This window comes from Haliotis cracherodii, unplaced genomic scaffold (genome assembly GCF_022045235.1).
Source record: "Haliotis cracherodii isolate W230 unplaced genomic scaffold, xgHalCrac1.p SCAF_6, whole genome shotgun sequence".
Classification (NCBI taxonomy): domain Eukaryota; kingdom Metazoa; phylum Mollusca; class Gastropoda; order Lepetellida; family Haliotidae; genus Haliotis; species Haliotis cracherodii.
The window spans coordinates 42,979,682-43,002,501 of record NW_027266319.1 but is presented as its reverse complement, the minus strand read 5'-3'; the positions used below and the strand labels follow the sequence as shown (position 1 = coordinate 43,002,501).

The window sequence follows — 22,820 nt, the reverse complement described above, 5'->3', positions numbered from 1 at the left end:
ACTAAGGCAGGCAAACAAATAACATTCTTATGGATCCCCGTCCACGTAGGAATATACAGTTATAAAAACGCTGCTAAACTATCCCTCAAAATCCCAGAAATAAGCTTAAACTTACCAATCTCAAAATCAGAAATTAAAAGTGTAAATAAGCAAAAAATCACCAAAAAATGGCATAACCTATATCTAAACTCAAATAGCCAAATCAAAAAAGTACTCAGCAAACCACTAACCAAACCAAAAATTCTCCATCCATCAAAATAAATCGACAGAGTAATCACTAAACTCCAAACAGGACACACCAACCTAGTTAACCACCTAAAAATTTTTAAAAAAACACACTACAGGTTACTGCCCACACTGCAAACAACTAGAAACCTCAGAACACACACTCATCCACTGCACACACTACCTAACACATCGGACCGCATTACAAACCACCCTCAATCTAAACAAGGTTCTCACTCTAGAAGCAATACTAAACCCACAAAATAAACTAGACATCTTCAAGGCCTTAGGCGTATTCTTAATAAAAACGGAACTAATAAAACGCATCTAAAAACATAATAACCTACCAAATCAAAATCACATAAACAAACAAACATCCATCATACCCAGCTCCCTTAGTTCTCCTCCCCAACCCCATCGGCATCTACTCCAAATCTCAAAATTCCCAAATTGTATGTAAGCAACCCCTAAAGCCCCCTCTTGGGTTGCACACACCACTTTCGCCCCTCTCGGAAACACATTAAATGGCCTGGCCGGGCCCGTTGTGCGAAATACGCATCAGTCGGAAAGCGCACGTTAAATCTCCAAAGTAAGTAAGTAACTCATGGCATTCATTCACCTGATGAAGGAGTAAGCATATACTTCAAAACGTGTTCATCATAATAAAAAAGTTGACATCCATGTATTCTCTTCTTTATGTGTATCACTTCTAAATGCCTTTCAAAGACCTATCACTATTATGATTTCATAATATTCTACAAAGCATTTTGACATGGTCAAGAAATCCCAACATGTGGCAATTTAGTGCCAAATGTCAGACTCACATCAAGTATTTAGTCGTTAAGTTTTTCCTTCACACATGTATGATAACAGCATTTGCATTTTTTCTTAAAACCACTGTATTTCCTCCATTAAACACCCAGGTATCTTTTAATCTGTACAAGCCATTGACCCGGTATCTATTCAGTTAGGTGGTAAGTGGGAACTCAATACCTTACCGAATCGCAAATTCTACAGTTATACAAAGGGTATTGCAGGAAATGGTCATTATTTATCACCAACGTATAACAGTAGTAATCACCCGGCTTCTATTTTTTGGACATAACGTATGATCCATTGTTAATTGGAGGCACTGAGTCTAATAGAGGAAATACGGTGACTCTTAAAGTAAACATCTGACATGATCACGAACATTTAATGGTTCTATAGTAACAGTCACTGGTTTATTTGGACGGACACCATGTGGCTGACATACCCCTTGATATCAAAGGCTCTGGCAAGTATTCCCTGCAGCATCTCAAATGACGTAATTTGCGGATCCACTGAAAACTTCTTATACTCAGGCTGCAACATGCCATCGCACTTCTAAAATGAAAAAAGAACTTTCCACATAAGTCAAATATGTATGACATCATATTTGGATTATCTTTAGAATGTGGACATGAATTCCTAAATACATGACCTGGGATGTGATATACTACATCTAACATGCATAAAACAATGATGCAAAATGTTTTTCAGCATGTTTAGGAATGAATGCTGCAATTTCATAACTTGACTTACACTAGTAAAATCCCTAGATATTTTTTATATTTGTACACTTATCCTGCATTACTCCTTAATGCATATTACTGCTTTTTCTTGACAGAAAGAAGAGCTGTGTGAAGTCTTGCTGAAGAAGAAGTTGTTTCAGCTAGCTTTGAGAACAACCCTATCACACAGCTCCCATGTGACTAATGGAAGTGATGATGTCACGACCTTCACATTAATGCTGGAAGCCGGGACATCTGGAGACATTGTGGGGAGGAAGCTCTGCAATGGGTTGGTTCGTGTATACAAATATAAAAAATATCTAGGTATATTACTAGATTTTATAACTTATCCTGCATCACTCCTTAATGCAGTCTGGTGGTGGGTATACCTTCAGATGTGGACTTTTTCATTCAAACTCTCTCATCCAGTCCCTCGTCCAATCCAGTTAACAAGGAAGGAGGGAGTTAGGTATGCCATGTATCTTGGTATCAATTCAACAACGGGAAAAGAAACGGAAGTTATATTCTCATAATTGACATACCAAGCCGAAATGCGAATAGTCAAGGGTGTTACACACCAGTGAGGTCAAGAGGCCTGCTATGGATAGGTGAAGACTTGTCAATGGCGTCTTGTAGCTGTGACCTGTTGGGCCACCACTGAAGGGCAAAAGCTATGCATTTTTTGCACGTCTTTGAGGGTGACATCTCATAGGTAGTGACTCGCGAACATTGCGTCTGAGCGCCAGAAACAACCTTCCATAATGGCACGTACAGAGCTGGGAGCCTGAACTTCGCCTTCTGGTCTTCAAATTGGAAGGAGCGAAAAAGTGCTTGGAGTTTTCATCATCTTGCAATCTTCCGGTACTGCCAAGACGCAATTGAGTTGGTTGTTTGGTTTGTTGTTTAACGCCGCACTCAGCAATATTCCAGCTATATGACAGCGGTCAGTAAATAATCGAGTCTGGACCAGACAATCCAGTGATTAAAATCATGAGCATCGATCCACCCAATTGGGATCGATGACATGCATCAACCAAGTCAGCGAGCCTGACCACCCGATCCCGTTAGTCGCCTCTTACGACAAGCATAGCGCCTTTTACGGCAAGCTTGGGTTGCTGAAGACCTATTCTACCCGGGTCTGAGGGCTACGAGATACGTAGTGATGGTTCTGCCTTTTAAACACTGCTTGTGACGCAGCTACAGCAGGAACTCGGCCAGGAATTGAGAAGCAGAGGTGGGGAGTGCCTCCAATTAACACGGGTAATTATAGCCAAGTAGCCCTTGGCACTTAGTGCTCTCTGTAGATGAAACTTGTGTGGAGACGGATGTGGACGCCTGCTGTGTGGATGAACCAGCAGGTTCAGCCAGTCTGGAGAGTGGCAGAGGGTTGTCGGTGGCTATCTCTGAGATCGATGAACCAGCCCCTTGCCGGCCACCAGGGCACGACCAAAGTCTGATCAAGGCTCCGAGTGAGCTTGATCTTTTGGACAACCCTTAGAAGATCACTGGTGGAGGGAAAGCGTACACTTTTAATCTTTTCCAAGGGATGCTGAAGGCGTCGACTGCCCAAGCCAGGGGGTCCAGGACCGGAGACACGAAGGTTCAAATCTGGTAATTCTGGCTAGTGTTGAATAGGTTGATTTTGGGGCGACCGATGTGCCGACAAGCAAGAGTGAAGGCGTCTGGGTGTAGCTTCCACTCTGTTGGAGCGGCCTCGTCCATCGCCTGGATCCTGGATCCTGGACTGGAGGAGCCTGGTCATCCTGAAGTAGGGTGGACGAGCCAGGTAATGCCTGAAGGTGGCGAGATTGTGGATCATGCGAAAATGGTTCGAGCCAGGGGTACAAGGAAGACTTGTGAGTTGTGTTATGGCTAGGGCGTGCACAATCTCCATTGCCTTTTTGGCCAGCAGTGTGTCTATGTTTGACTTGAGGAGCTGCTGTTGAGTAGGGTTGTATGTGTCCACTGTGGGCGTCTATCAGTGTGAGTCTGAATCCATGGTGGAGGATGTTGGTGATATATGGTTCCCCCAGTATTTCCCAATTCCGCCAAATACCTACAGGGGTGTCGACTTGAAAGACTTGGGGTGGGAGATCCCTTTGAGCAATCACAACACTGGTAGGAGCCAGCGGGCTTCCCCCTGCCCCTGGACTTGCCCCGAAAGGGCGTTGAAGAAGAATTTTGGCCCTGTGTCTGGAGGGAGTTGTGCATGGGCTGGTAGGTGCCGGTCCTCGAAGGTTTGAACGAAGGGCTGTGAGGGCGGTCTCATCCCACGCTAAGGCGGCAACTCTGGCATACATCTTGGTTACCTGGCCAGGAATCTCAGCAGAGATTGCTGTAGCCACTGTAAGTATGTGAGCCAGGAGGCGTCTGTAAGGGGCGTCTGTTGCTGTGGCGTCTGTAAGTGTGTTAAAGCTGTAGGGCCTGAATCCGGACGGTATAGGCGCTTGATACTAGATCAACGAGTGACCTGACCGGGCAGCAGGCGAGTTCTGAAACGTCCAACATTTTATGTCTCTGTTTACAGGTCTGATGGGTTTTACGCTTGTGGGATAACTGCAGGTAGTGGATGAAAGTTGTGGGGGAAAGCTGGAGACAGTCTTTACATTTTGTTGACTGGGAGCACACGGACGTACAATTAGGCAGACAGGGTGGGGACCCAATGCTGATTTGTTACGTCAGCACTTGCTACAAGATGGCATGTTAAATGCAATGAAGCAGAGTGAAATCACAATGCATCCCTGTCCGATTATGTATGCTATAATTATTGTCCCAGTCATGTGGGTTTATGACAAACAAGTTTATAAAAACATGTATAACAAAACTTTAAATATAGTTGCAAAGCAGCAATGGCGGGCTCCAAGTTACACTGTGCACAAACATCCATGTTTGAATCCTCAAAGGGTTTCCTTGTACCAAATCCGTCACATGTAGGCACAACTTGCAGGGTATCATCGCTACTAAACTGGCGTGTGCTAAGTCTGTTCTAAACACGTTTACGACATGGAACATGTTCGAATCCTCAAAGGGTTTGTTTGTACCAACTCTGTCAAAAGATAGTCGCCGTTTGCAGGACATTGTTGCTACAAAATTGGTGTGTTCTAGGGGTGTCCCAAATATTAATCAAATATTACCTACAAGTGGTGTCACTTTTTCCATGCACCAAGAACAGAAAATAAGATGCATTATTAAAGTAAAATTTCGGTAATTTTTTTAAATCAAACTCAAAATCCAATATTGCCGCAACTAAAACAGATATCCAAAAACGGCTATAAGAGTTTGCTGTGTTGTGTGTGGAGACAATTCTCAGAAAATTTGGAAGCATTTCATGCAGTGGACTTGGAGTTGTTTGCGTTTGAAGACAGGTACCCCAAATACACTGTGAAAACCTTGAATCCAATATGGCTGCCAAATCACGTGACCAATGACCAAAGTCAAAGAACAAAAAATGAGGTACATATGGCACACCAACTTCATGTAAACTATCAATAGTTTCTGTGGAGAACCTTACAAGATATGATCTTTAAAGTAAAATTTCCATGACAAAAATGATCAAAATCAAAATCCAATATGGCCACAACTAAAAAAGATATTCAAAATGGGCTATTAACGTTTGATGTGTTATGTATGAAGACAATTATCAGAAAGTTTGAAAGAATTTCAGGCAGTGGACTTTTTAAAGTTGTTTGCATTTGAAGACAGGTACCCAAAAGACACAGTGAAAAGCTTGAATCTAATACGGCTGCCAAACCATGTGACCAGTGAGTCAAAGAACAAAAAATGTCAAGCAGCTCAAGTAGCAGATACATGCAAGGTTTCAAAGTAATCAGATAAGCGGTTGCGGAGCAATAGGGCGAAATACATCTTTAAAAAATTCTTGTTTTTTAGTTTTCTGCCGTTGGCCTTTGGGCCTAAGGCTTTGGGATTTTGGAGGAATCTAGTACTCACAGGTCATCACACACATACAAAATTTGAACAAAATCTAGCCCGTGGTTATTTTGCTAGGTCTGGTACAAAAATCAGCGGAATAATAAATAAATAATAATAAATCGAATGATTACAATAGGGCTCTACAGCCTTTCGGCTTGGAGCCCTAATAAACAATATAATTGCAAGCATACTTCAATAATCATGATAACGAAGCACCAGGCAAAGAAAAGAATACAAAACGCCAGCCATGAAATGCACGTGGCAATGTAGAATATTCAAGACGGCTATTGAAACAACAAGACACCTGAACTTACTGTGGTAAATCATACCACCAGGTGTCCAAATTATTATGCTATTGTGTAAATCATATGAGATACATGAAGGCACAAACCAGAGGCACAACATAATCACAAGATATTCACTAAGAATCAACACAAAAAGTGAGGAGCAGGATTTTATGCTGAGAAAATCACACAGGTCTATCCACTGTTAGTTGACAGTAGTAATGTGAAGGCCTTGTGATAGGGTTGTCTTCAAGTCTAGTTGAAACAACTTCTTCAACAAGTCTTCACACAGCTCTTCTTTCTGTCAAGAATATGCAGGAGTAATGCAGGATAAGTTAAAAAATACATTAAGTTTCTCTGAGCAAGTGCTATTATATACAGAACCATGATCTAAATTCGTCGATAACCTTGATTCGTGGATCGCAGTAATTATCGTGATATCTCGTAAATTAAGTCTCGTATGACGTCACACAGCGGTACTTTTGATGTACACACACTGCCACGCCTTACTGACAAATATGTTCCGAATCACTGCATTACATGAAAGTACAGAAAAACCAAATGTCCAACACTGAGATAAATAGCCCTAGATCACTAATACCAAATTTCATATCTACTAAACATCAAATAAAATATATACCGTAAGCACCACCCTTCTCACATCTTGTCGTCTGCTTGTCTAGATGTCAAATAAACATACGTCACTTGACTTGAGGTGCTGCCTTCTGTTAAAATATATCTGTTTTCTTTCTCATTTTCATAGGGTTCACAGATGCCTGTATGACAGGGATACAAACGTTACTCGCCTACAACTTTGAGTAATGATTACTTAGAAGTCAAAAACAAAAAAGTTGCAGTTCATAAAGCAGCATTCAACTTCTCTGTACCAGAGCAAACACTGAGAGACAGGATAAAAGGCAACATCGATGTTGACACTGTCAAGTCTGGTGTGACTCCAATTTTTTATGCAGAGCAAGAAACTAGACTTGTTGACCATGTTGATACATGGCATCGATCAGATACGGATATACCAGGAAAGAGGTTATCCAATTAGGGTCCAACTTTGCTTGTCAGTTAGGAAACAGTGAACTGGCCCATCCATTATCTGTGAAGTATTTATATGGTCTGTTTGAGCAATGGCCGGAGTTGAAAGTTATAAGTACCAAGTTTCTCACAGAACTTTGTGCCAAAGCTAGTTCAGAGGAATGTATCAACAAGTATTTTGATAAACTTGCTATGATTATGGACAAGTACAGTTTCCAATCAAGACCAGAAGCAATTTATAACGTAGATGAGAAAGGAATCAACCAGTCCCATGTTGCACCCAAAATTGTTGGCTCAAAAAAATCTGTGGCCTACGAGATTTCTTTGGAGAGATCATTGGTCGTCACTTTTGGGATGTGGAAACGCTTTAGGCACATTTATTCCACCTTTCTTTGTATTTGTGGGTGCTAGAATGCGCAGTGAATTGCTGTACAGCACAAAGTGACGGAACTGTTTCTGAATCTGGATGGTCAAATGGTGTTATATTCCAAGATTACTTGGACAGGCATTTCCTTCGATATGCAACTCCAGCAATGCCGAATAGACATTTGCTTCTTCTGTACGATGGCCACAAGTCGCACATTTCTCCGTCTCTGATAAACTGGGCAAAAGATCACAATATTGTGTTGTTTGTCCTCTCGGCTCACACAAGTCATATTCTGCAGCCAATGGACGTGGGATGTTTCGGTCCGTTTACAAATATTTACAATGCCGATTGTCACAAGCTGTTGAATATGTTGAAGTCTGATGGTACCACAGTCAACAGATTTAACATCGCCTCCATAGCCTGCAGGGCATGTTCTGCTGCTTTAACACCTGGTCACCTGCAGTCAGCATTCAGAAAGTCTGGAATCTATCCCTTTTCGACAGAAATGATTGATAAATCTGTATTCCAACCAGCTGCTTTTATCCATGCATCATACGATGAAGAGGCAGCAAGTACCAGCTACTGACGATGTACACAGCCCACGTTCCAACGCTTCCGTTGAGAAGGAAAATCTTGTCACTAACTTTGACCAAACCCAATTCTTTGTTGACCAGCTTCCCATCATTCAGAAGAAACAAAGAAAACCATGCAGATCTATCCATAAGATCGTTAGCGGCAAAACCATAACTGAACCAGAGATAGAAATTCAAGTTAAACTATGTTAAAAGTTCAACTTCTAAACAGCCAGTACCAACCAAGAAAGGACCAGCAAAGTCACATACATCAGCTAAACCATCTTAAAAGAAACCTAAACTAGTAAAAGTACCACCGACTAGCAGCGGGACCATCCGGTGCGATTAATCTATTATACAGCAGTGACAGTGAGGATTCGCCAATATCTGATGGCGAAACATGTTGTGTGTGTCATCACTTTCAGCCCGCTGAACTGGCGAAATGCACATCAGTTTTTCACACAGTGGGGGCAGTGCATGTATCATGACAGTAAACACTGGGTGCACTTACAGTATTGTGCGCGTATTTCGGATTCATGACAACATTTTATTGCCCTTGCCATGGTCTGCCATGCAAACCATCGAACGAATAGGGACTGCAAGAGGACACAAATTTACCTATAAATAGTGTACATAACTTTATTGACAAGATTCGTTTTGGAGTTGTGTGTTGAATAACTATGCTTTTCAACTGTTATCAGCCAACACAGAAATGCTGGTAGTTATAGATTTGAATTCATGAAAAAATATTACACAGTAACGGTACTTGGCTTTCGTACATAGTGATACAATAATCTACTACGTAATCCACGAATCAAGGTGACGTCATATTTTTTGTGCACATGAATGGCTGATGGGACTCCTACAATTAGAGGTTGTGATTCACCTGAACCCCCAAAATACATAACCCAGGCACATCCCAACATGACTAATGCTATCTTTACAATGTCTACATCACATATTAACATGCCCCCTATTTAAACATGTTCAGTAGCAGTGCACCATCTTAAAAAGAACACGACTAAACACACATGATAAATAGAAAGTGATAGTTGTGTTATGATTTGAACAAAGCCAAGAGCACCAAAAGCATCTGTGGCTCATCGGTGTTTATCTGTGATATTTGCAAGATAATGTTATATTGAATGTACTGCAACTAGTAGTTCCATGACTACTACTTCTAGCATCAGAAAGATGAAAGGCGTCCTTGTCATGATTCTAAATAATGGCAAAACGAAAAGATTTAGGTGCCTCATTGGTTGTTAACTAACTTCATTAAGACACACAAAAACTCAAAAACTTCTGGTTTTCACTATTTTTTTCTAACTAGACTATAAAATATGTAATTTTACATTAATAACTATCATATTTATAACACTCATTGCCCGCTTTCACGTTACATAATAAATACAAATAAAAATATTAAGAGGCTGTTTGTCTGAAGAGGTACATTGTCGCCAGTGCTCCACTTTGATAACTACTTTCTGTAAGTTCAACATTCCAGTGAGAAGGGAGGTTACAATTACCTAACACCCCTTACGCAGCTCTAATAATTTAGAATCAACAAATATTTAAACAGCTGCAAAAGATCATGTAAACCCATGCAGTAAATATACAGGGTTATAGTCAATTCATACACACTCATGGAAGTACATCTAAACTACACAATCTGCAAGTACATTTATTTCTTGGTCCATAATGTCAATACAGATGCAAAATTATCAATTGGTTTATTCATACACAAATATATTTCAAGGCAATTAGCATTTGAATTTAATCAACATGTCATTACACTGGTAGTAATGAGTTGATTATGAACATTATTGGCCAATTATCCATTTCTTGTATACTAGTATTTTATCAATATTTCAAAAGTTTGATCTCAATATGTTAAATACATAAAAATTCAATTTCTGGTAATTGTTTACTATATAGTGATGTACAGCAGCAGAGGGGAGGGAAAGTTTCAAGTGTGATGTTTATTTTCACCCTAACATACATAGTCTACACAAATGTCTTGACCAATGTAGACAGAAGTTTTGTTGTGTACACATACTGACCAATCTTGAAAGTCCATTGACATAATAATAATCCAAAATGACTAACAATATTCAGTTATCGATAATCATGTTTTTGTGAACTGAACAAGTATTTCTTTCGGCTATTCCAGTACAAACATAAATACATGACATTTAACTTGTAGTTTATTTATTGAAGACTTTTGCATCATTGCTGTTAAGGAAACAATTACATTCCTATTGATGAGTTCCCAGTGAGATATTGAATGTATTACTAATAAATAAGTACTATACAATTACAAAGCATTAACTCAATTGAAAAGAAAGACCATGATAACAATTTCAAGAAAAAAGTTTTTGTTACCTTAATGGGTGTTGTTACCATGGATACAAGTGTCTTTAATAGGTCGCTAATCAGGAATTTACCTTGGACCATATACTAGCGTCTGTGGAATACATCAATATTTTGCATCCTGTTATACCCTTGGCTAATGATAATCAAATTTAGAGCTTTCGTGTGAAATAATTGTTGAGAGTTTGCTTTGTGGATAGTAGGGCTGGGACGAGTCCAAATTTACTACCCGGGTACCTGCCCCCCTTTTACCCGAACCTACCTGGGTACCCACTCTAGGTCCAAAGAGATGTCTCAAAATGTTCGATGGGGAATATTTTTAGCATAGCCCTGGCAAAACGTATTTGGATACATGTGTCAAACAATCTGGTCATGCATACACTGAAGTTGACTTAAGTTATATCTTTATTCAACCACATGAAAAATCAGAAGGAATGGGTGCAGTGTCAGAACGAAAAGCGAACATTAGTGACTTGTAGTGTCACCATGTATTTCCAGATAATTTTAGTCATTAAACACTATATCACGTGACTAACCACGAGTCCGATGGGTACCCGGGTCCTCCTCTGTACCCACCCGACCCGGGTACCCGAGTTACCCGTCCCAGCCCTAGTGGATAGGCTGTTGTTTTAGCATCTTGAGTGGACAAGTTGATTATTTTTGTAGTCTGGCTTTTATTAAGACAAAATTTTGCAAATGGGACAGCCAGATTCTGTTTACGGGAATGCCAATTCTGGGGGGAATGGATCTGTGTGTGAAATAGTTGACTACGAACCAGCATACATTTGTAGTTTACTCCTCTAAAAAAACGATCTGATAATCACACACGTGTAGATATAACATATGTGGGGCTGGTTGAAAAGATTGATAATCGGAATTATCGTTGATAGGAACACATATTAACAATTATCGATAAGAAACTGTTGTCATCAACAATAACTCATATAAAGTATTGAGATGAAATAATGTTTCGATTTACAGAAATAGACTTGTCATTGTCAATAATGTCATTGTCAATTGTCAATAATGTCATTGTCAATTGTCAAAGACGGAAAGCAACTGTTTTTGTTATATCTCAAATATCTAAAAAGTAATCCATGCATAAATGTGTCACTGCTCACCAGTTGATTTCTTTTTGGACTTTTGCATATTTATACTTAAAGTTCCCTTTGATATTTATTGATAATTGATTGATATGTAGTTAGCGATTATTGACTCTCTATGATCCATATTGATAGCCAGCTTTACTTATATTTATGACTTGGTATCATCTTAACTTTTTTCTTTGAGTTTGAATGATCACTGTTGATTATCTTAATTCCCATTTTCAATATAGATATTCAAAGAGTGCTCAGTAGAAGTGCCATGCTTTTTCTTGGGTGACTGAAATAATTGAAATGTACACAAGATGTAGACCCAGAAGTAACATTATGTGTTCATGTCATCAAATGGCCTGGATATATTATGCTTACAAAATCTTCATGGATCTTCGTGGGAAAGGCTGGTAATCAAAAGTGGTGTGTGAACATATTGATACTTTACCACATATTGACTCCAACTGCTGTAGTCAAGTGGGCCCATCTCGTCTGAATGACTAAACATAAATTCTTACTGTAACTTTGGATTCTGTGGCCAATTCCATCATCATATTTGGTCTTCGGCCACATATATTAGTCAACGAATACTGGTACATCATTTAGCCAGGACGAAATTATAAACGCTTTACTGTTATCTCAGGGAACCAAACACTGTCGTGATGCCACCGACAAGCATCAGACAGCAAGTCATGCATTTGCCCAGTAATTTACATTACCTTCACTTTGACACGTATCACTTCACGGTTTTCCAAATTGTAAAATCCAGCCATAGTGTCTTTGTGTGAAATCAGTTTATTCTACTCGATTGTTGATGATTACACATCACAAAATACAACGACATGTCATTTCAACAACTTCTCCCTCGATAGCAGTCGCCATTTTCCTCCATAGCCTCGATTTGGTGTCGATCAACGGAAGTGCAATGGCGTGGTCTATTGTAGCTAAAGGGTAATCATTTTACAAACAGATAGAAGAATAGATGCCTTTGTGTTTGAATAATAAATCATGAACATTATTCAATAATATAGATATGACTGACTTACCAAACAGGTTAAGGGAAACAAGGATAATATTTGATGAAATACAATAGGAATGAATTGGATATCTACACCCCTTCAATACTATGGAAATCTCTATCTCTCATTTAGCATAATGTACACGTAGACCTATATATCATACATTAACAAATCGATTTGGCCTCTATTTACACATGAATTGACACTTGTTTATTATGAACATTCTAAATAAACCTAACATCCTGTGCTCTGTCAAGATATTGAATATCAAAATCTAATTTAACCATGTTAACAAGGATACAAATAATAAGGACCAGGAATGAATGTAGGCCAAATTCTTTTCCTGTACAATGTTAAATCAGTATCGAACTGTACAACGCAAGCCATTTGTGAACACGATTCTGCCAAGAAATGTCCCGATATTGAGTTAACCTCGAAATGTCAATTGCATTATTCAACTATTAATATCCTCTTGACAATGTGTAAATGGATATGTAGGCTGATACATTATACCATGTAAATTGTCAAGTATATAGATCAGTTCAAAGTTTATCTAATATCGTACTTTACCTGTTGACTATTAACGTCTGCTCAGCACGATGATCATGACCCTGTACGTTTCTAATATTTCCTCTGTAAGATTGTCTCAGTGTACACCTGTACCATGTATGAACAACTCGCTAAATGCTACAACTTAAGTAGGAAGGCCATACGCCATACAATGTCACTGTATGAAACTTGTTTTACAACAGAACCATACGTAAGGCTGACCGAATAGATGCATGCATTTATCAGACTTAATTGTCATTACACTTCAACCCGCACGTTAGCGTCCATTCAGCTGCATGTTTTTTTGTACCCTAATGAGGAACACGCACACATGCCTGCAGAAACGATTGCAATATCATCGTTATTGACATTCAAGTGTGTGTGCATGCGTGCGTGCGTGCGCGCGCGCGCTCAGATAAGCACAAATATCTGGACTTTTTATTTTTTTAACCTATATTTTCATATTTATTGCAAAACCTGGGGTAAAAAACCATGCTTTCCCACCTGTTCCTGATATATATCTATAGAGACAAATGCGACGGATTCAAAAGCTACAGGTGAACCTTGACCGGAGCAGGTTAGGTTCAAGCGTCTCTTTGACGTCGATATCTGTTGTGGGCCTGTTGGTGTCAGGGTCAGGGTCAAGGTCCTCTGGGCGGTTATGTAATCCCCTTGACAGGCTGGGGAAAGGTTCACTCTCCCGATAAGTCTTACAGTAAATATGTTCCTCCAAGCACCGGGATATGCATTCTCCAGCTGATAGGCAGGTGATGCTGTATCATGTATACTTGTTGCATCACCTGCTAATCAGCATGGACGTATTCACCTGTCGCAGTGTTGATTGTAAATTGTTTTATATGCATTACTTAGAAGTTGACGGATGACAAGGTAGACACAATTTCATGGATAACAACTTCTTTAATACTGTAAAATGCGATGTATAATTGGCTTCACGTCCCATTGGCTTCCACCTGTGTTCTCTGTCCATCATGTTGACAGCATTATACCCTTCTGTTGTCAACACTTACTCATGTTATCCCACTCATGTATGCAATTGTGGTACTGTTAATCCTCCATCCACTATATATATTCTGTACATTGCCCCTCATTCAGTCTTGCTTGACAACGGTATAAGGATCTATACCGAAACGTCGCTTTTTACAGTATTAAAGAAGTTGTTATCCACAAAATTGTGTCTACCTTGTCAGTATTGACAATGTTGTTTGTATGTTTGAGCGATCATTCGGTGACAAAATACAGTACGCAACATTAGTCAAAATGTTACGAATAAAGTATTAAATGTTACTGATAAATGTCATAAGAATAATGAAACTCAAGTATAAAACAAATAATAACAACCATGACGTAAAAGACGCCATTTGAAACAAGAACATGCATGTGTACACAATAGGACACCAAACGCTAAAGAACAACATTCACGATAGAGGACGCCAGATGGCGCTGCAATTTGTACATTTCGAATTAGATCGGTTTAATTAGATATGTGGAGCACAACGCATTCATTTATTACGCCATTCCTCGTACACCACTGTGTGACGTCAGATGCAAATAATGACCTTTTCGAAGTATTTGACTATTACCGTGTACTGGTGACCTTTATTTCAATCAATGTGGACTGAATAGACGCCCATATGTATCAACACATGTAAAACTTTATCACAACAACAATAGTGATAATATAGTTTTGTAACCAGTGTGCTCCTTGTTTCAGGGCCTCCTTCGTGGTCTAGTTGATAGAACTTGTTGTTACCCTGCTTGGCGCTCGGCACTAGGGGAACCCAACAAAAACTGGAGTCAGTATACCGTGTCTCAGTGGGGTACCCATGTTAAACTGTGGTATTTATCTCAGTGGGCTATAGCACTATAAAATCGGCATTAGTCCATACTTGTAGAAGCAGCCACACGCACACACACTCTAGAATGTCTCACAATCCCCGAACCATATTACTCTCCCTTCCGTCCAACCTTTTCTGTAATGTAAAAGCCCTAAATGAAGCAAGTCTAGATATTCCTCAATCTCCAATCTCACTGGGACACATTTTCAATACAAAAGGAGTTACTTGTTTCTATCAAAATTGTAAAGTTTCAGAGACTAAGCGTTAGTCTAACACACACGAGGGCGCTGTTACATAAGTGCAATACTCTTGAACGCCACTACCATCACCTCTTTTCAGATATATATCCTAGTACTAGCCTCATATACAGTATGTAATGGAAGTACATGTATACATACATTGAGGGGTGCAGGTGCTACACACCAGCTGTTTCTACATAAATCACTATATTGTGGGATGACAATAGGGTGTATTGTAACAGGTGAGTCACTAATCTTGGTGGCTTTCTGTGACCACACACGAGTCCCAAATATATGCGCTGGTCAAGCTCTCAGCATGCCTGCAATCCATCACACTGTGTCCAGCTGGTTCCATCCCCGGGTTGTCCATTCGCCGGCTGGACGAGGCGTTAATTGACTTCTTCGCGATCCGTGCATGGTTCAGACGTTATCTGGTCTCGCTCATAAACCTCCAGTGACGAAATGCTATTGTTCTCCAATCGTGTTAAATCTTATCGTTACACAGGGAACGTACGTCACCGTAGTACCGGAATGATTTCAGTGGGTCGAACTTGCAACCTTCGTATCTGCAGCCCACGGTGAGCGAACCACTAAATTTAGGCTGCAGAGGCGACGATAAACACAATACTTTCCAAGAATCTCCTTTTCAAGTACATCTACACCAGCAAGAGACATTTTACGTCCGTTTCACCATGTTCGTGAAAAGTACGTTTGAAATATCATCGTTGATAAATGTCGTTCCCTTTTATTTTTTTCGGTTTATAAGTAAATGAAACACTTCCCTCGCTTTTTATGAGATTTAACACCCTCTGACGTGTATTATCGTACACTTAAAACATCCGACTCGAGTAGGTGGCGACACTCACAGCTGAAGATACGTCCTCCTTTCGAAGTATACACAAATAATTTATATATATAACTAACTTGTGTTCTTCGTAGTTTCAAATCTGTGTATGACAAAGTTTTTTTGTTGTTTTTTTTCTAGCTGTCACGCTGTAGTCAACTCAAGGTGGACACCACAGTGAAGTTTACATATCGACCCTGGCTTTCTCTTCAGATATTAACTGTTGGCAACACATGGAGAGGTGAATGTGCTCGCACGAGCTGATAACGCCGGCTGAAGGTTGAGCGTACATATGTATAGGAGTCGACGGGGCGTCACGGACAAGGATGTGATCACGGCAGTGATATCTGCCTGTCTCAACAGTTGATGCACCCCTATCATGTGATGTGCCAGCTGTCACACAAGAAGAAGGCTAAACTGTAAACAGGTGACAAAGTCGAGAAACAGTACACGTCCACACACAGACATGTATAGATTGTTTGGTTTACTAAAGCGGAAATCTACCTGTCTCTTCACCCCATCGGATTGTTTAAAACCTCCTGACTGCTTTGCTTCATAAAATCATACATATGTGATATAACGAATACTCTAACATAATATGCCTGAAATTTTGTCGAATATCGCGAACCGATTGTTTGTCCTTGAAAGATGTAAATGTCACTACAAGCTTAGTGAGTGACGAGCTGGTCAAAAGCCCCAGTTTCAGTCAGAATTAGCCACAAATCAAACGACAAATATACATGTAATGATCCCATTCTCACTATACATTATTCACATGTCTGCCATGGAACAATTTGCATGTGCCTTTTTCATGATATACTCGAACTGCACAATGAGTGGATGTCAAAGGTCATAGAGTCAGAAACTGATGCTGAAAAGGTCACCAAAACGCATATCCACCTTTTTATTAATATTAATCGAAATATTATCGCATTTATTCTCCGATTGCACTTGAAATTAAAAAATAAATAGAACAGAATGAATCTATCTTAATGATTGGCCAACAGCAGGCAGGGTGGTACATCAACAATATACCCTTAACCATTTTCTTCATGGCATAGGGTTGAATAATCTACAAACAAGTTTCTTTGTTTGTGTGTTGTTTGATGCTGTACAGCAATATTCCAGCTATATGGCGAAGGTCTGTAAATAATCAAATCTGGACCAGACAAATCAGAGCTTGAGCATCGATCCACGCAATTGGGATACGATAAAATCATCGAGCCTGACGATCCCATTAGTTGCCTCTAATGAGGCATGGGTTGCTAAAGATTAATTCTAACCTGGATCTTCATAAATGTCATACAAATTTTAAGTGAAAACGCTTGTGGACACATCTAAGAGATCACACACACAAAATGTCAGTTTCATGACAGATCTAGAGATTTAGCAAATGTAGTGAAACTGAGGCTCACTTAGATCTGAAATCAGGGACATAGACACAATAGTGGGCCACAATCAAACCTACACTTCCCAAAGTCAGTTCAGTCAAGTAGCTATTATAACCACTAGGCCCCCATCTCATTTAGCTGACACTCTGTGATATAACTTGAATAGTGCTCAAACTGGCATCAAACCCAACTCACTCGCTCCGTCTTTCCCTCCAGAACAAACATGTTAGGATAAGGAGACATATCTAACAAGTAAAGGTATTGTTGTTAGTAAAATATAGTTTTGTTTTGTTTGTTGTTTGACGCCGCAGTCAGCAATATTCCAGCTATATGACTGCGGTCTGTAAATAGTCGAGTCTGGACCAGACAATCAAATGAAGGACATCATGAGCATCGATCAATACAATTTGGATACGATGGCATGCATCAACCAAGTCAGCGAGCCTGACCACCCATTTTACGGCAAGAATGGGTTACTGAAGACCTATTCTACCCTGGACCGTAAAATGTAGTAAGACAACCTTTAGATATCAACTAAAATGTTATTTTATTTAAAATAACAACATAATGTTTGGTCATTCGTCTGATCAATGGCGTACCATGACAAATTCATTGAGAGAGACCCAGTGACACGCCCTAAAAGATGGGTGGGGTAACAACTTAATTAACAATGTCAATATCGGGTGTGACCACCATTTATGTTGATACAGGCGAGGAAGCAGCAGTGCATTGAAGCCACCAGGTGGTTGAAAACAACCTGGGCGATGATGTTCCACATGTCAACCGAAGATTGGTCCAACTGAGCTCGCGTTACAGGTTGGTTCTGGTTTGGTTTCTTGTTTTACGCCGCACTCAGCAATATCCCAGCTATATGACAAGTAATAGTTCATTTCAGAAGGAATTGTATTCATCATGAAAACATATTATTGTGATACCTTAGGACTTCAGTTCTGAAACGGTGAACTTCCCTGACTGGGCTCATTAAGTCAGAATAGTTTTATACAACAGAATTTATGTCTTTTTCAAAATTATAACACTTGGTACAAAACATCTTCAAAAAATCTGATTTGTTTGTTTTGTTTAACAATAACTTTCTCATCAAATACAAAGTCCTCAACTTCCCTGTGTGATGAATACACATGGCCCCTCTTGCTACCATAAGCTTTGTTTGGGAAATGACATCACCATTTTCATCTTATTTGCTCAGTAACCTCCCATAATAATTATTGTGTAATTTCATTATACAGCTAATTTTGACATTGTATCCTTCCTACTGGACTCCAAACAAAGGTATGTTATCAAGTATTCTATTAGTGTATAATTCTCACGGTCTGTACAAAGGTTTCTTTTTGTATACAATACAGAGACGAAAAAAACAAAGGAATGGAATAATAATACAGGGGTATGGCATAATGATACAGAAGATCTGATTGTGCAATAGATACACTGTTGGACAGTGTTTCAGATTGGTTCATTTGCTTCAGACATGGACTGATTATCATCAAAATAGTCCTGAAGCTAAGTTTCAAATGACAAAAAAGTTGATAAAATTATGAAAATGTCATTGTGTCATTTGTCTCTAGCAAAATCACTGGGACATTACATAGAATATTCTCCATGGGTGATTTTTAATATGGGAAATATCAACTGAGTCTTTGTTAATTTGTATTTGCCCTCCCTTATATTCAGAGTATCAACTACTTCCTTCTGGCTGCCAGAGCCCGGAATTCATTCATACCAGCTGGCACCAGGTTTTATATAAGTTTTGTAAGAAACAAGTGTTGAGCAGTTATTCGCTAATGCCACATTTATTGTTAATTTTATTTGTGATGTTCTTATTAATTTTAATATGTATTTATCAATAAGCTAAGAACTTCTGCTTATGTAACCCACATTTTCTTCAGGATAATAAAGTGTTATCTAATCTTAACTTCAGATGTGACAGCAAAATTCACAGTTTGACTCACTGTTAATAAGTTTGAGCTACTCATCTCTGCTCATTCCTGTGTAGCATGTCTGATGAGTCAGTCCATAGCTTGCAGGAGTCACTAAAGAGTATGCTGATTCTTCCCAACAGTTTTTGTACACTGTACACACTTGGCATGCATGGTGAGTTGCAAGTAATGCAAGTCATCTGCTACCCCCATGTTTATACCCATCACAGACACAGAGTCAATCAGTGTGGTTTTGACGTGTGGCCCTTTTGACCTGTTCCTGTTTGATGTCTGCACCTTGAGACATACAACCACCGTAAACAAGGGATAAATATGCAAATGAAAAGTTTTTCACGCCTTGGAATATTTTCTCAATGAGAATTTACTATTTCATAACATGCGTTTATCTTAATGCACATACTCTAAAAAAAGAAACAGAATAAAAGCATATTGTAACTTGATGAATGGACTGTGTACGATGTGATGAATCGTCACATTTCACTGGCCTATGGCAGAGGTACTAGGCTTCTGTCATGGATATATACTTTAGTTTAAAGATTAATTACCTTTCATAATATATTTCACATAACACACCGATTACTAGTGGTGGGACGATATACCATAAATGTTTCCTCTTATTAATATATACTTAAAATGCTTTTCATAAATAAAAAAAAATACCAACCCTGAAACAGTAGAGTTTTATAATTACGCTCTATTCTATGCCATGGAGTGAGCAAATCACATAGCCAATTGCTATATGTCCACTCTATGTAAGTCTTACATCACTTGAGCTGGGGGATGGATTCAGGTCCTGCAGCAGCTTATCTTATCAATATGTCCATCAGATACAATATCATTCATTTCTTGGTCATAACCAGCCTAGCCAGCATGATATTGTGTTGAGCGTGGTCTGTCACACAATGTTGAGGATGTTGCAGGATGCCAGCAGGTGTAGTCTTCCCATTCTGGTTATCTGAAAAGCTCCTTTAATTGGCTGCACAAAAAACTGGGATTTATTACACTTTTCTTTTTTCAGGAAAACAGCTCCACATGTTTCTATGCAACAGACATCCTTACAGCTTGTTTATTGAAGTACAGACTGTCACATGCATAGAAGGCTATGAATGGAGCCAAAGTCTTTGCTACCGTTAAACAAAGATCTGAGGACATCCCATTACCTTTCATCCAACCAATCAGAGCATTGCTTACCAGATCATGAAAGTGACAGTTGGAATGTGTTTTCTAATCATCCAACCTCTAAAACAATTAACACGGGGTACTCTGAACAACAGTTACAGACTTACTGACTGAATCCATACAAACCAGGCCATTCCAGAATGTTCCTGTGTTCAGTTTTCAAATTTTTAATCAAGAATTTGTCAAAATATGTTTCAAAGCGTAGTTGCCAGTTTGAAACTAGTGCTGTAAAGCATGAGGAAGCTGCCTTATGATTGGCTAATGTTGACTTCTTGTCAGTCATTCCGTTGGTCCGTCATGAAATGTCAGTCTGACGTGACCAAGAATGTCAGATCTTTTGTTAGCGGTAACAAGAACTAAGATCTTACTGTAATGAGGTCGGTGTATTACTCTGATGTAATAACTCTCACTGTTGACATCTGATAAACTCTCCACCTCACATATGGAAAACTTTCAAATCAACCAATCATGGTTGGATGCATCAAGGGAGGAAATTGTGGCTGCATGTCTCAACCTCAAAAACGAATAAAACAGATAGTTCGGAGTGGAGAATTAGAATAGGTGTATGTGAAAGTCAAAGACCACAGAAGGGTCCAAAAGCAAAACATTCCAAACTTATATTTTTTGTTAGTCCACATACCATATAGTTGCAATTATAAAGAAATGCAGGACTAGGTCCTGGAACAGTACATGTCACACACTTGCAGGACCAGGTCCTGGAACAGTACATGTCACACATGCAGGACTAGGTCCTGGAACAGTACATGTCACACACATGCAGGACCAGGTCCTGGAACAGTACATGTCACACACATGCAGGACTAGGTCCTGGAACAGTACATGTCACACACATGCAGGACCAGGTCCTGGAACAGTACATGTCACACACAGAAGGGTCCAAAAGCAAAACATTCCAAACTTATATTTTTTGTTAGTCCACATACCATACACAGTAGTTGCAATATATGTAGTTGCAATTATAAAGAAATGGCAGAGTATTGGTTAAAAATGACATTTGCAATCTGGCTGCAATGGCAATCATGTTCCAATTTGGATGGTTATTCTGTGAGCACATTTCAGAGACACCATCTCTGGGATTGTTCATGCAAAATTTCAGGTTTTAGTCAGATGTTGAAATTTTAAACGTTTACCACTAAAACATGGACAACGAACAAAGCACAACAACCTTGGTTCATTTTCGGTCAGGTCAGCTGAGAGTTTCTTATGTGTCAACAGTTTCTTGGATATTTCATTTCACAAGTCCGTCACAAGCAGTTTAGTGGTGAACATTTGTTAACCTCTTATCATTTAGTACCACTAACTAGTGTATCCCGATATGGACAAACATACACATTTACAATGTGGGATCTGGAGGATCAAGAATGAAAGAATCAATCAATCATTCAAAGTCTTCCACAGGATGTAATGATTGATACTAGTGTATTCGGTAAATAATCAAAATAAAGCCATCTATTGTCTAATGACTTAAGTATGTACATTGTTACAGTTAAGACCACGTTAGTGCTTGACAAACATTCCCTTAAACTTGCCATAAGCTGCTTCAGTGATGATGATGTCTACAAGGATGTGATTGATATCTGAGTCGGGATGAGCCTCCGTCACTGTTGCATTCTTGTACAGCCAGCTGCAACCCAATCAGTCCTGTCAAACAGAGACAGGTGTGGTGCCCACCTGCCATCTTACATCTCTGTCTGAAGGCTGGTCAGCAGAACTAGTCACTGATAACAAACCCATCTTAAGTGAAGTCCATCCACAAATACCAAACAAACTTTAAGCTACTGACAGTTCTCAGTTATCCAAAAATCTCAGCATCATAAATTTTACATCCTTTGTAGTTTCTATAAATCTGTTAATTTGTTTGTTTGTTTGTTGTTCAACGTCGCACTCTGCAATACTATCTGTATTATGGCCGTCTGTAAATAATCGAGTCTGAACCAGACAACTCAGTGATTTAGATCATGAACATCGATCCACGCAAATGAGATACGATGACATGCATCGACCAAGTCAGCGAGCCTGACCACTCAATCCTGTTAGTCGCCTCTTATGACAAGCATAGTCGCCTTTTACGAGAAGTACGCTGAAGACCTATTCTAACCCGGATCTTCACCGGTAATTCTGTTAATAAAACACTGGATTGTGTATGACCACAACAAACTTAACGCCTTGTAGTTTGTGCCAAAAAATGCTAAAGGGCTTCATGGTTTCTAAGTGATGATTCATGCTTGTTAGTTGAGGTGTTCTAAAACTGTAAGTAAGACACAATGAGGGATGTTACCTGAGATGCTGAGAGGCACTCATAGGCAATCAGAATGTCCTCTCCAGCCAATTGGTGGCAGTGAGCATCTG

The 22,820-nt window shown here is 39.4% G+C and overlaps 1 protein-coding gene and 1 pseudogene across 2 annotated transcripts in view; one reads left to right on the top strand and one right to left on the bottom strand.

Annotated features, from left to right (window-relative positions):
- The window catches only part of LOC139445155 (TBC1 domain family member 25-like), a 29,482-nt gene extending 16,242 nt beyond the window's left edge, over positions 1–13,240 (bottom strand). Inside the window, exons 1-2 of one of the 2 annotated variants that reach the window (XM_071226261.1) lie at positions 13,008–13,240; positions 1,481–1,590 (exon numbers count right to left, since the gene is read on the bottom strand). In XM_071226261.1, coding sequence (XP_071082362.1) covers positions 1,481–1,578 — 98 coding nt within the window. In that variant the 5' untranslated portion in view covers positions 1,579–1,590; positions 13,008–13,240. Of the gene's footprint in view, positions 1–1,480; positions 1,591–12,137; positions 12,343–13,007 lie in introns of those variants that run through there. The other variant, XM_071226260.1, reaches the window with a different exon arrangement.
- On the top strand, positions 6,457–7,747 carry LOC139444842 (uncharacterized; annotated as a pseudogene).
- Positions 13,241–22,820: the final 9,580 nt, after the last annotated feature.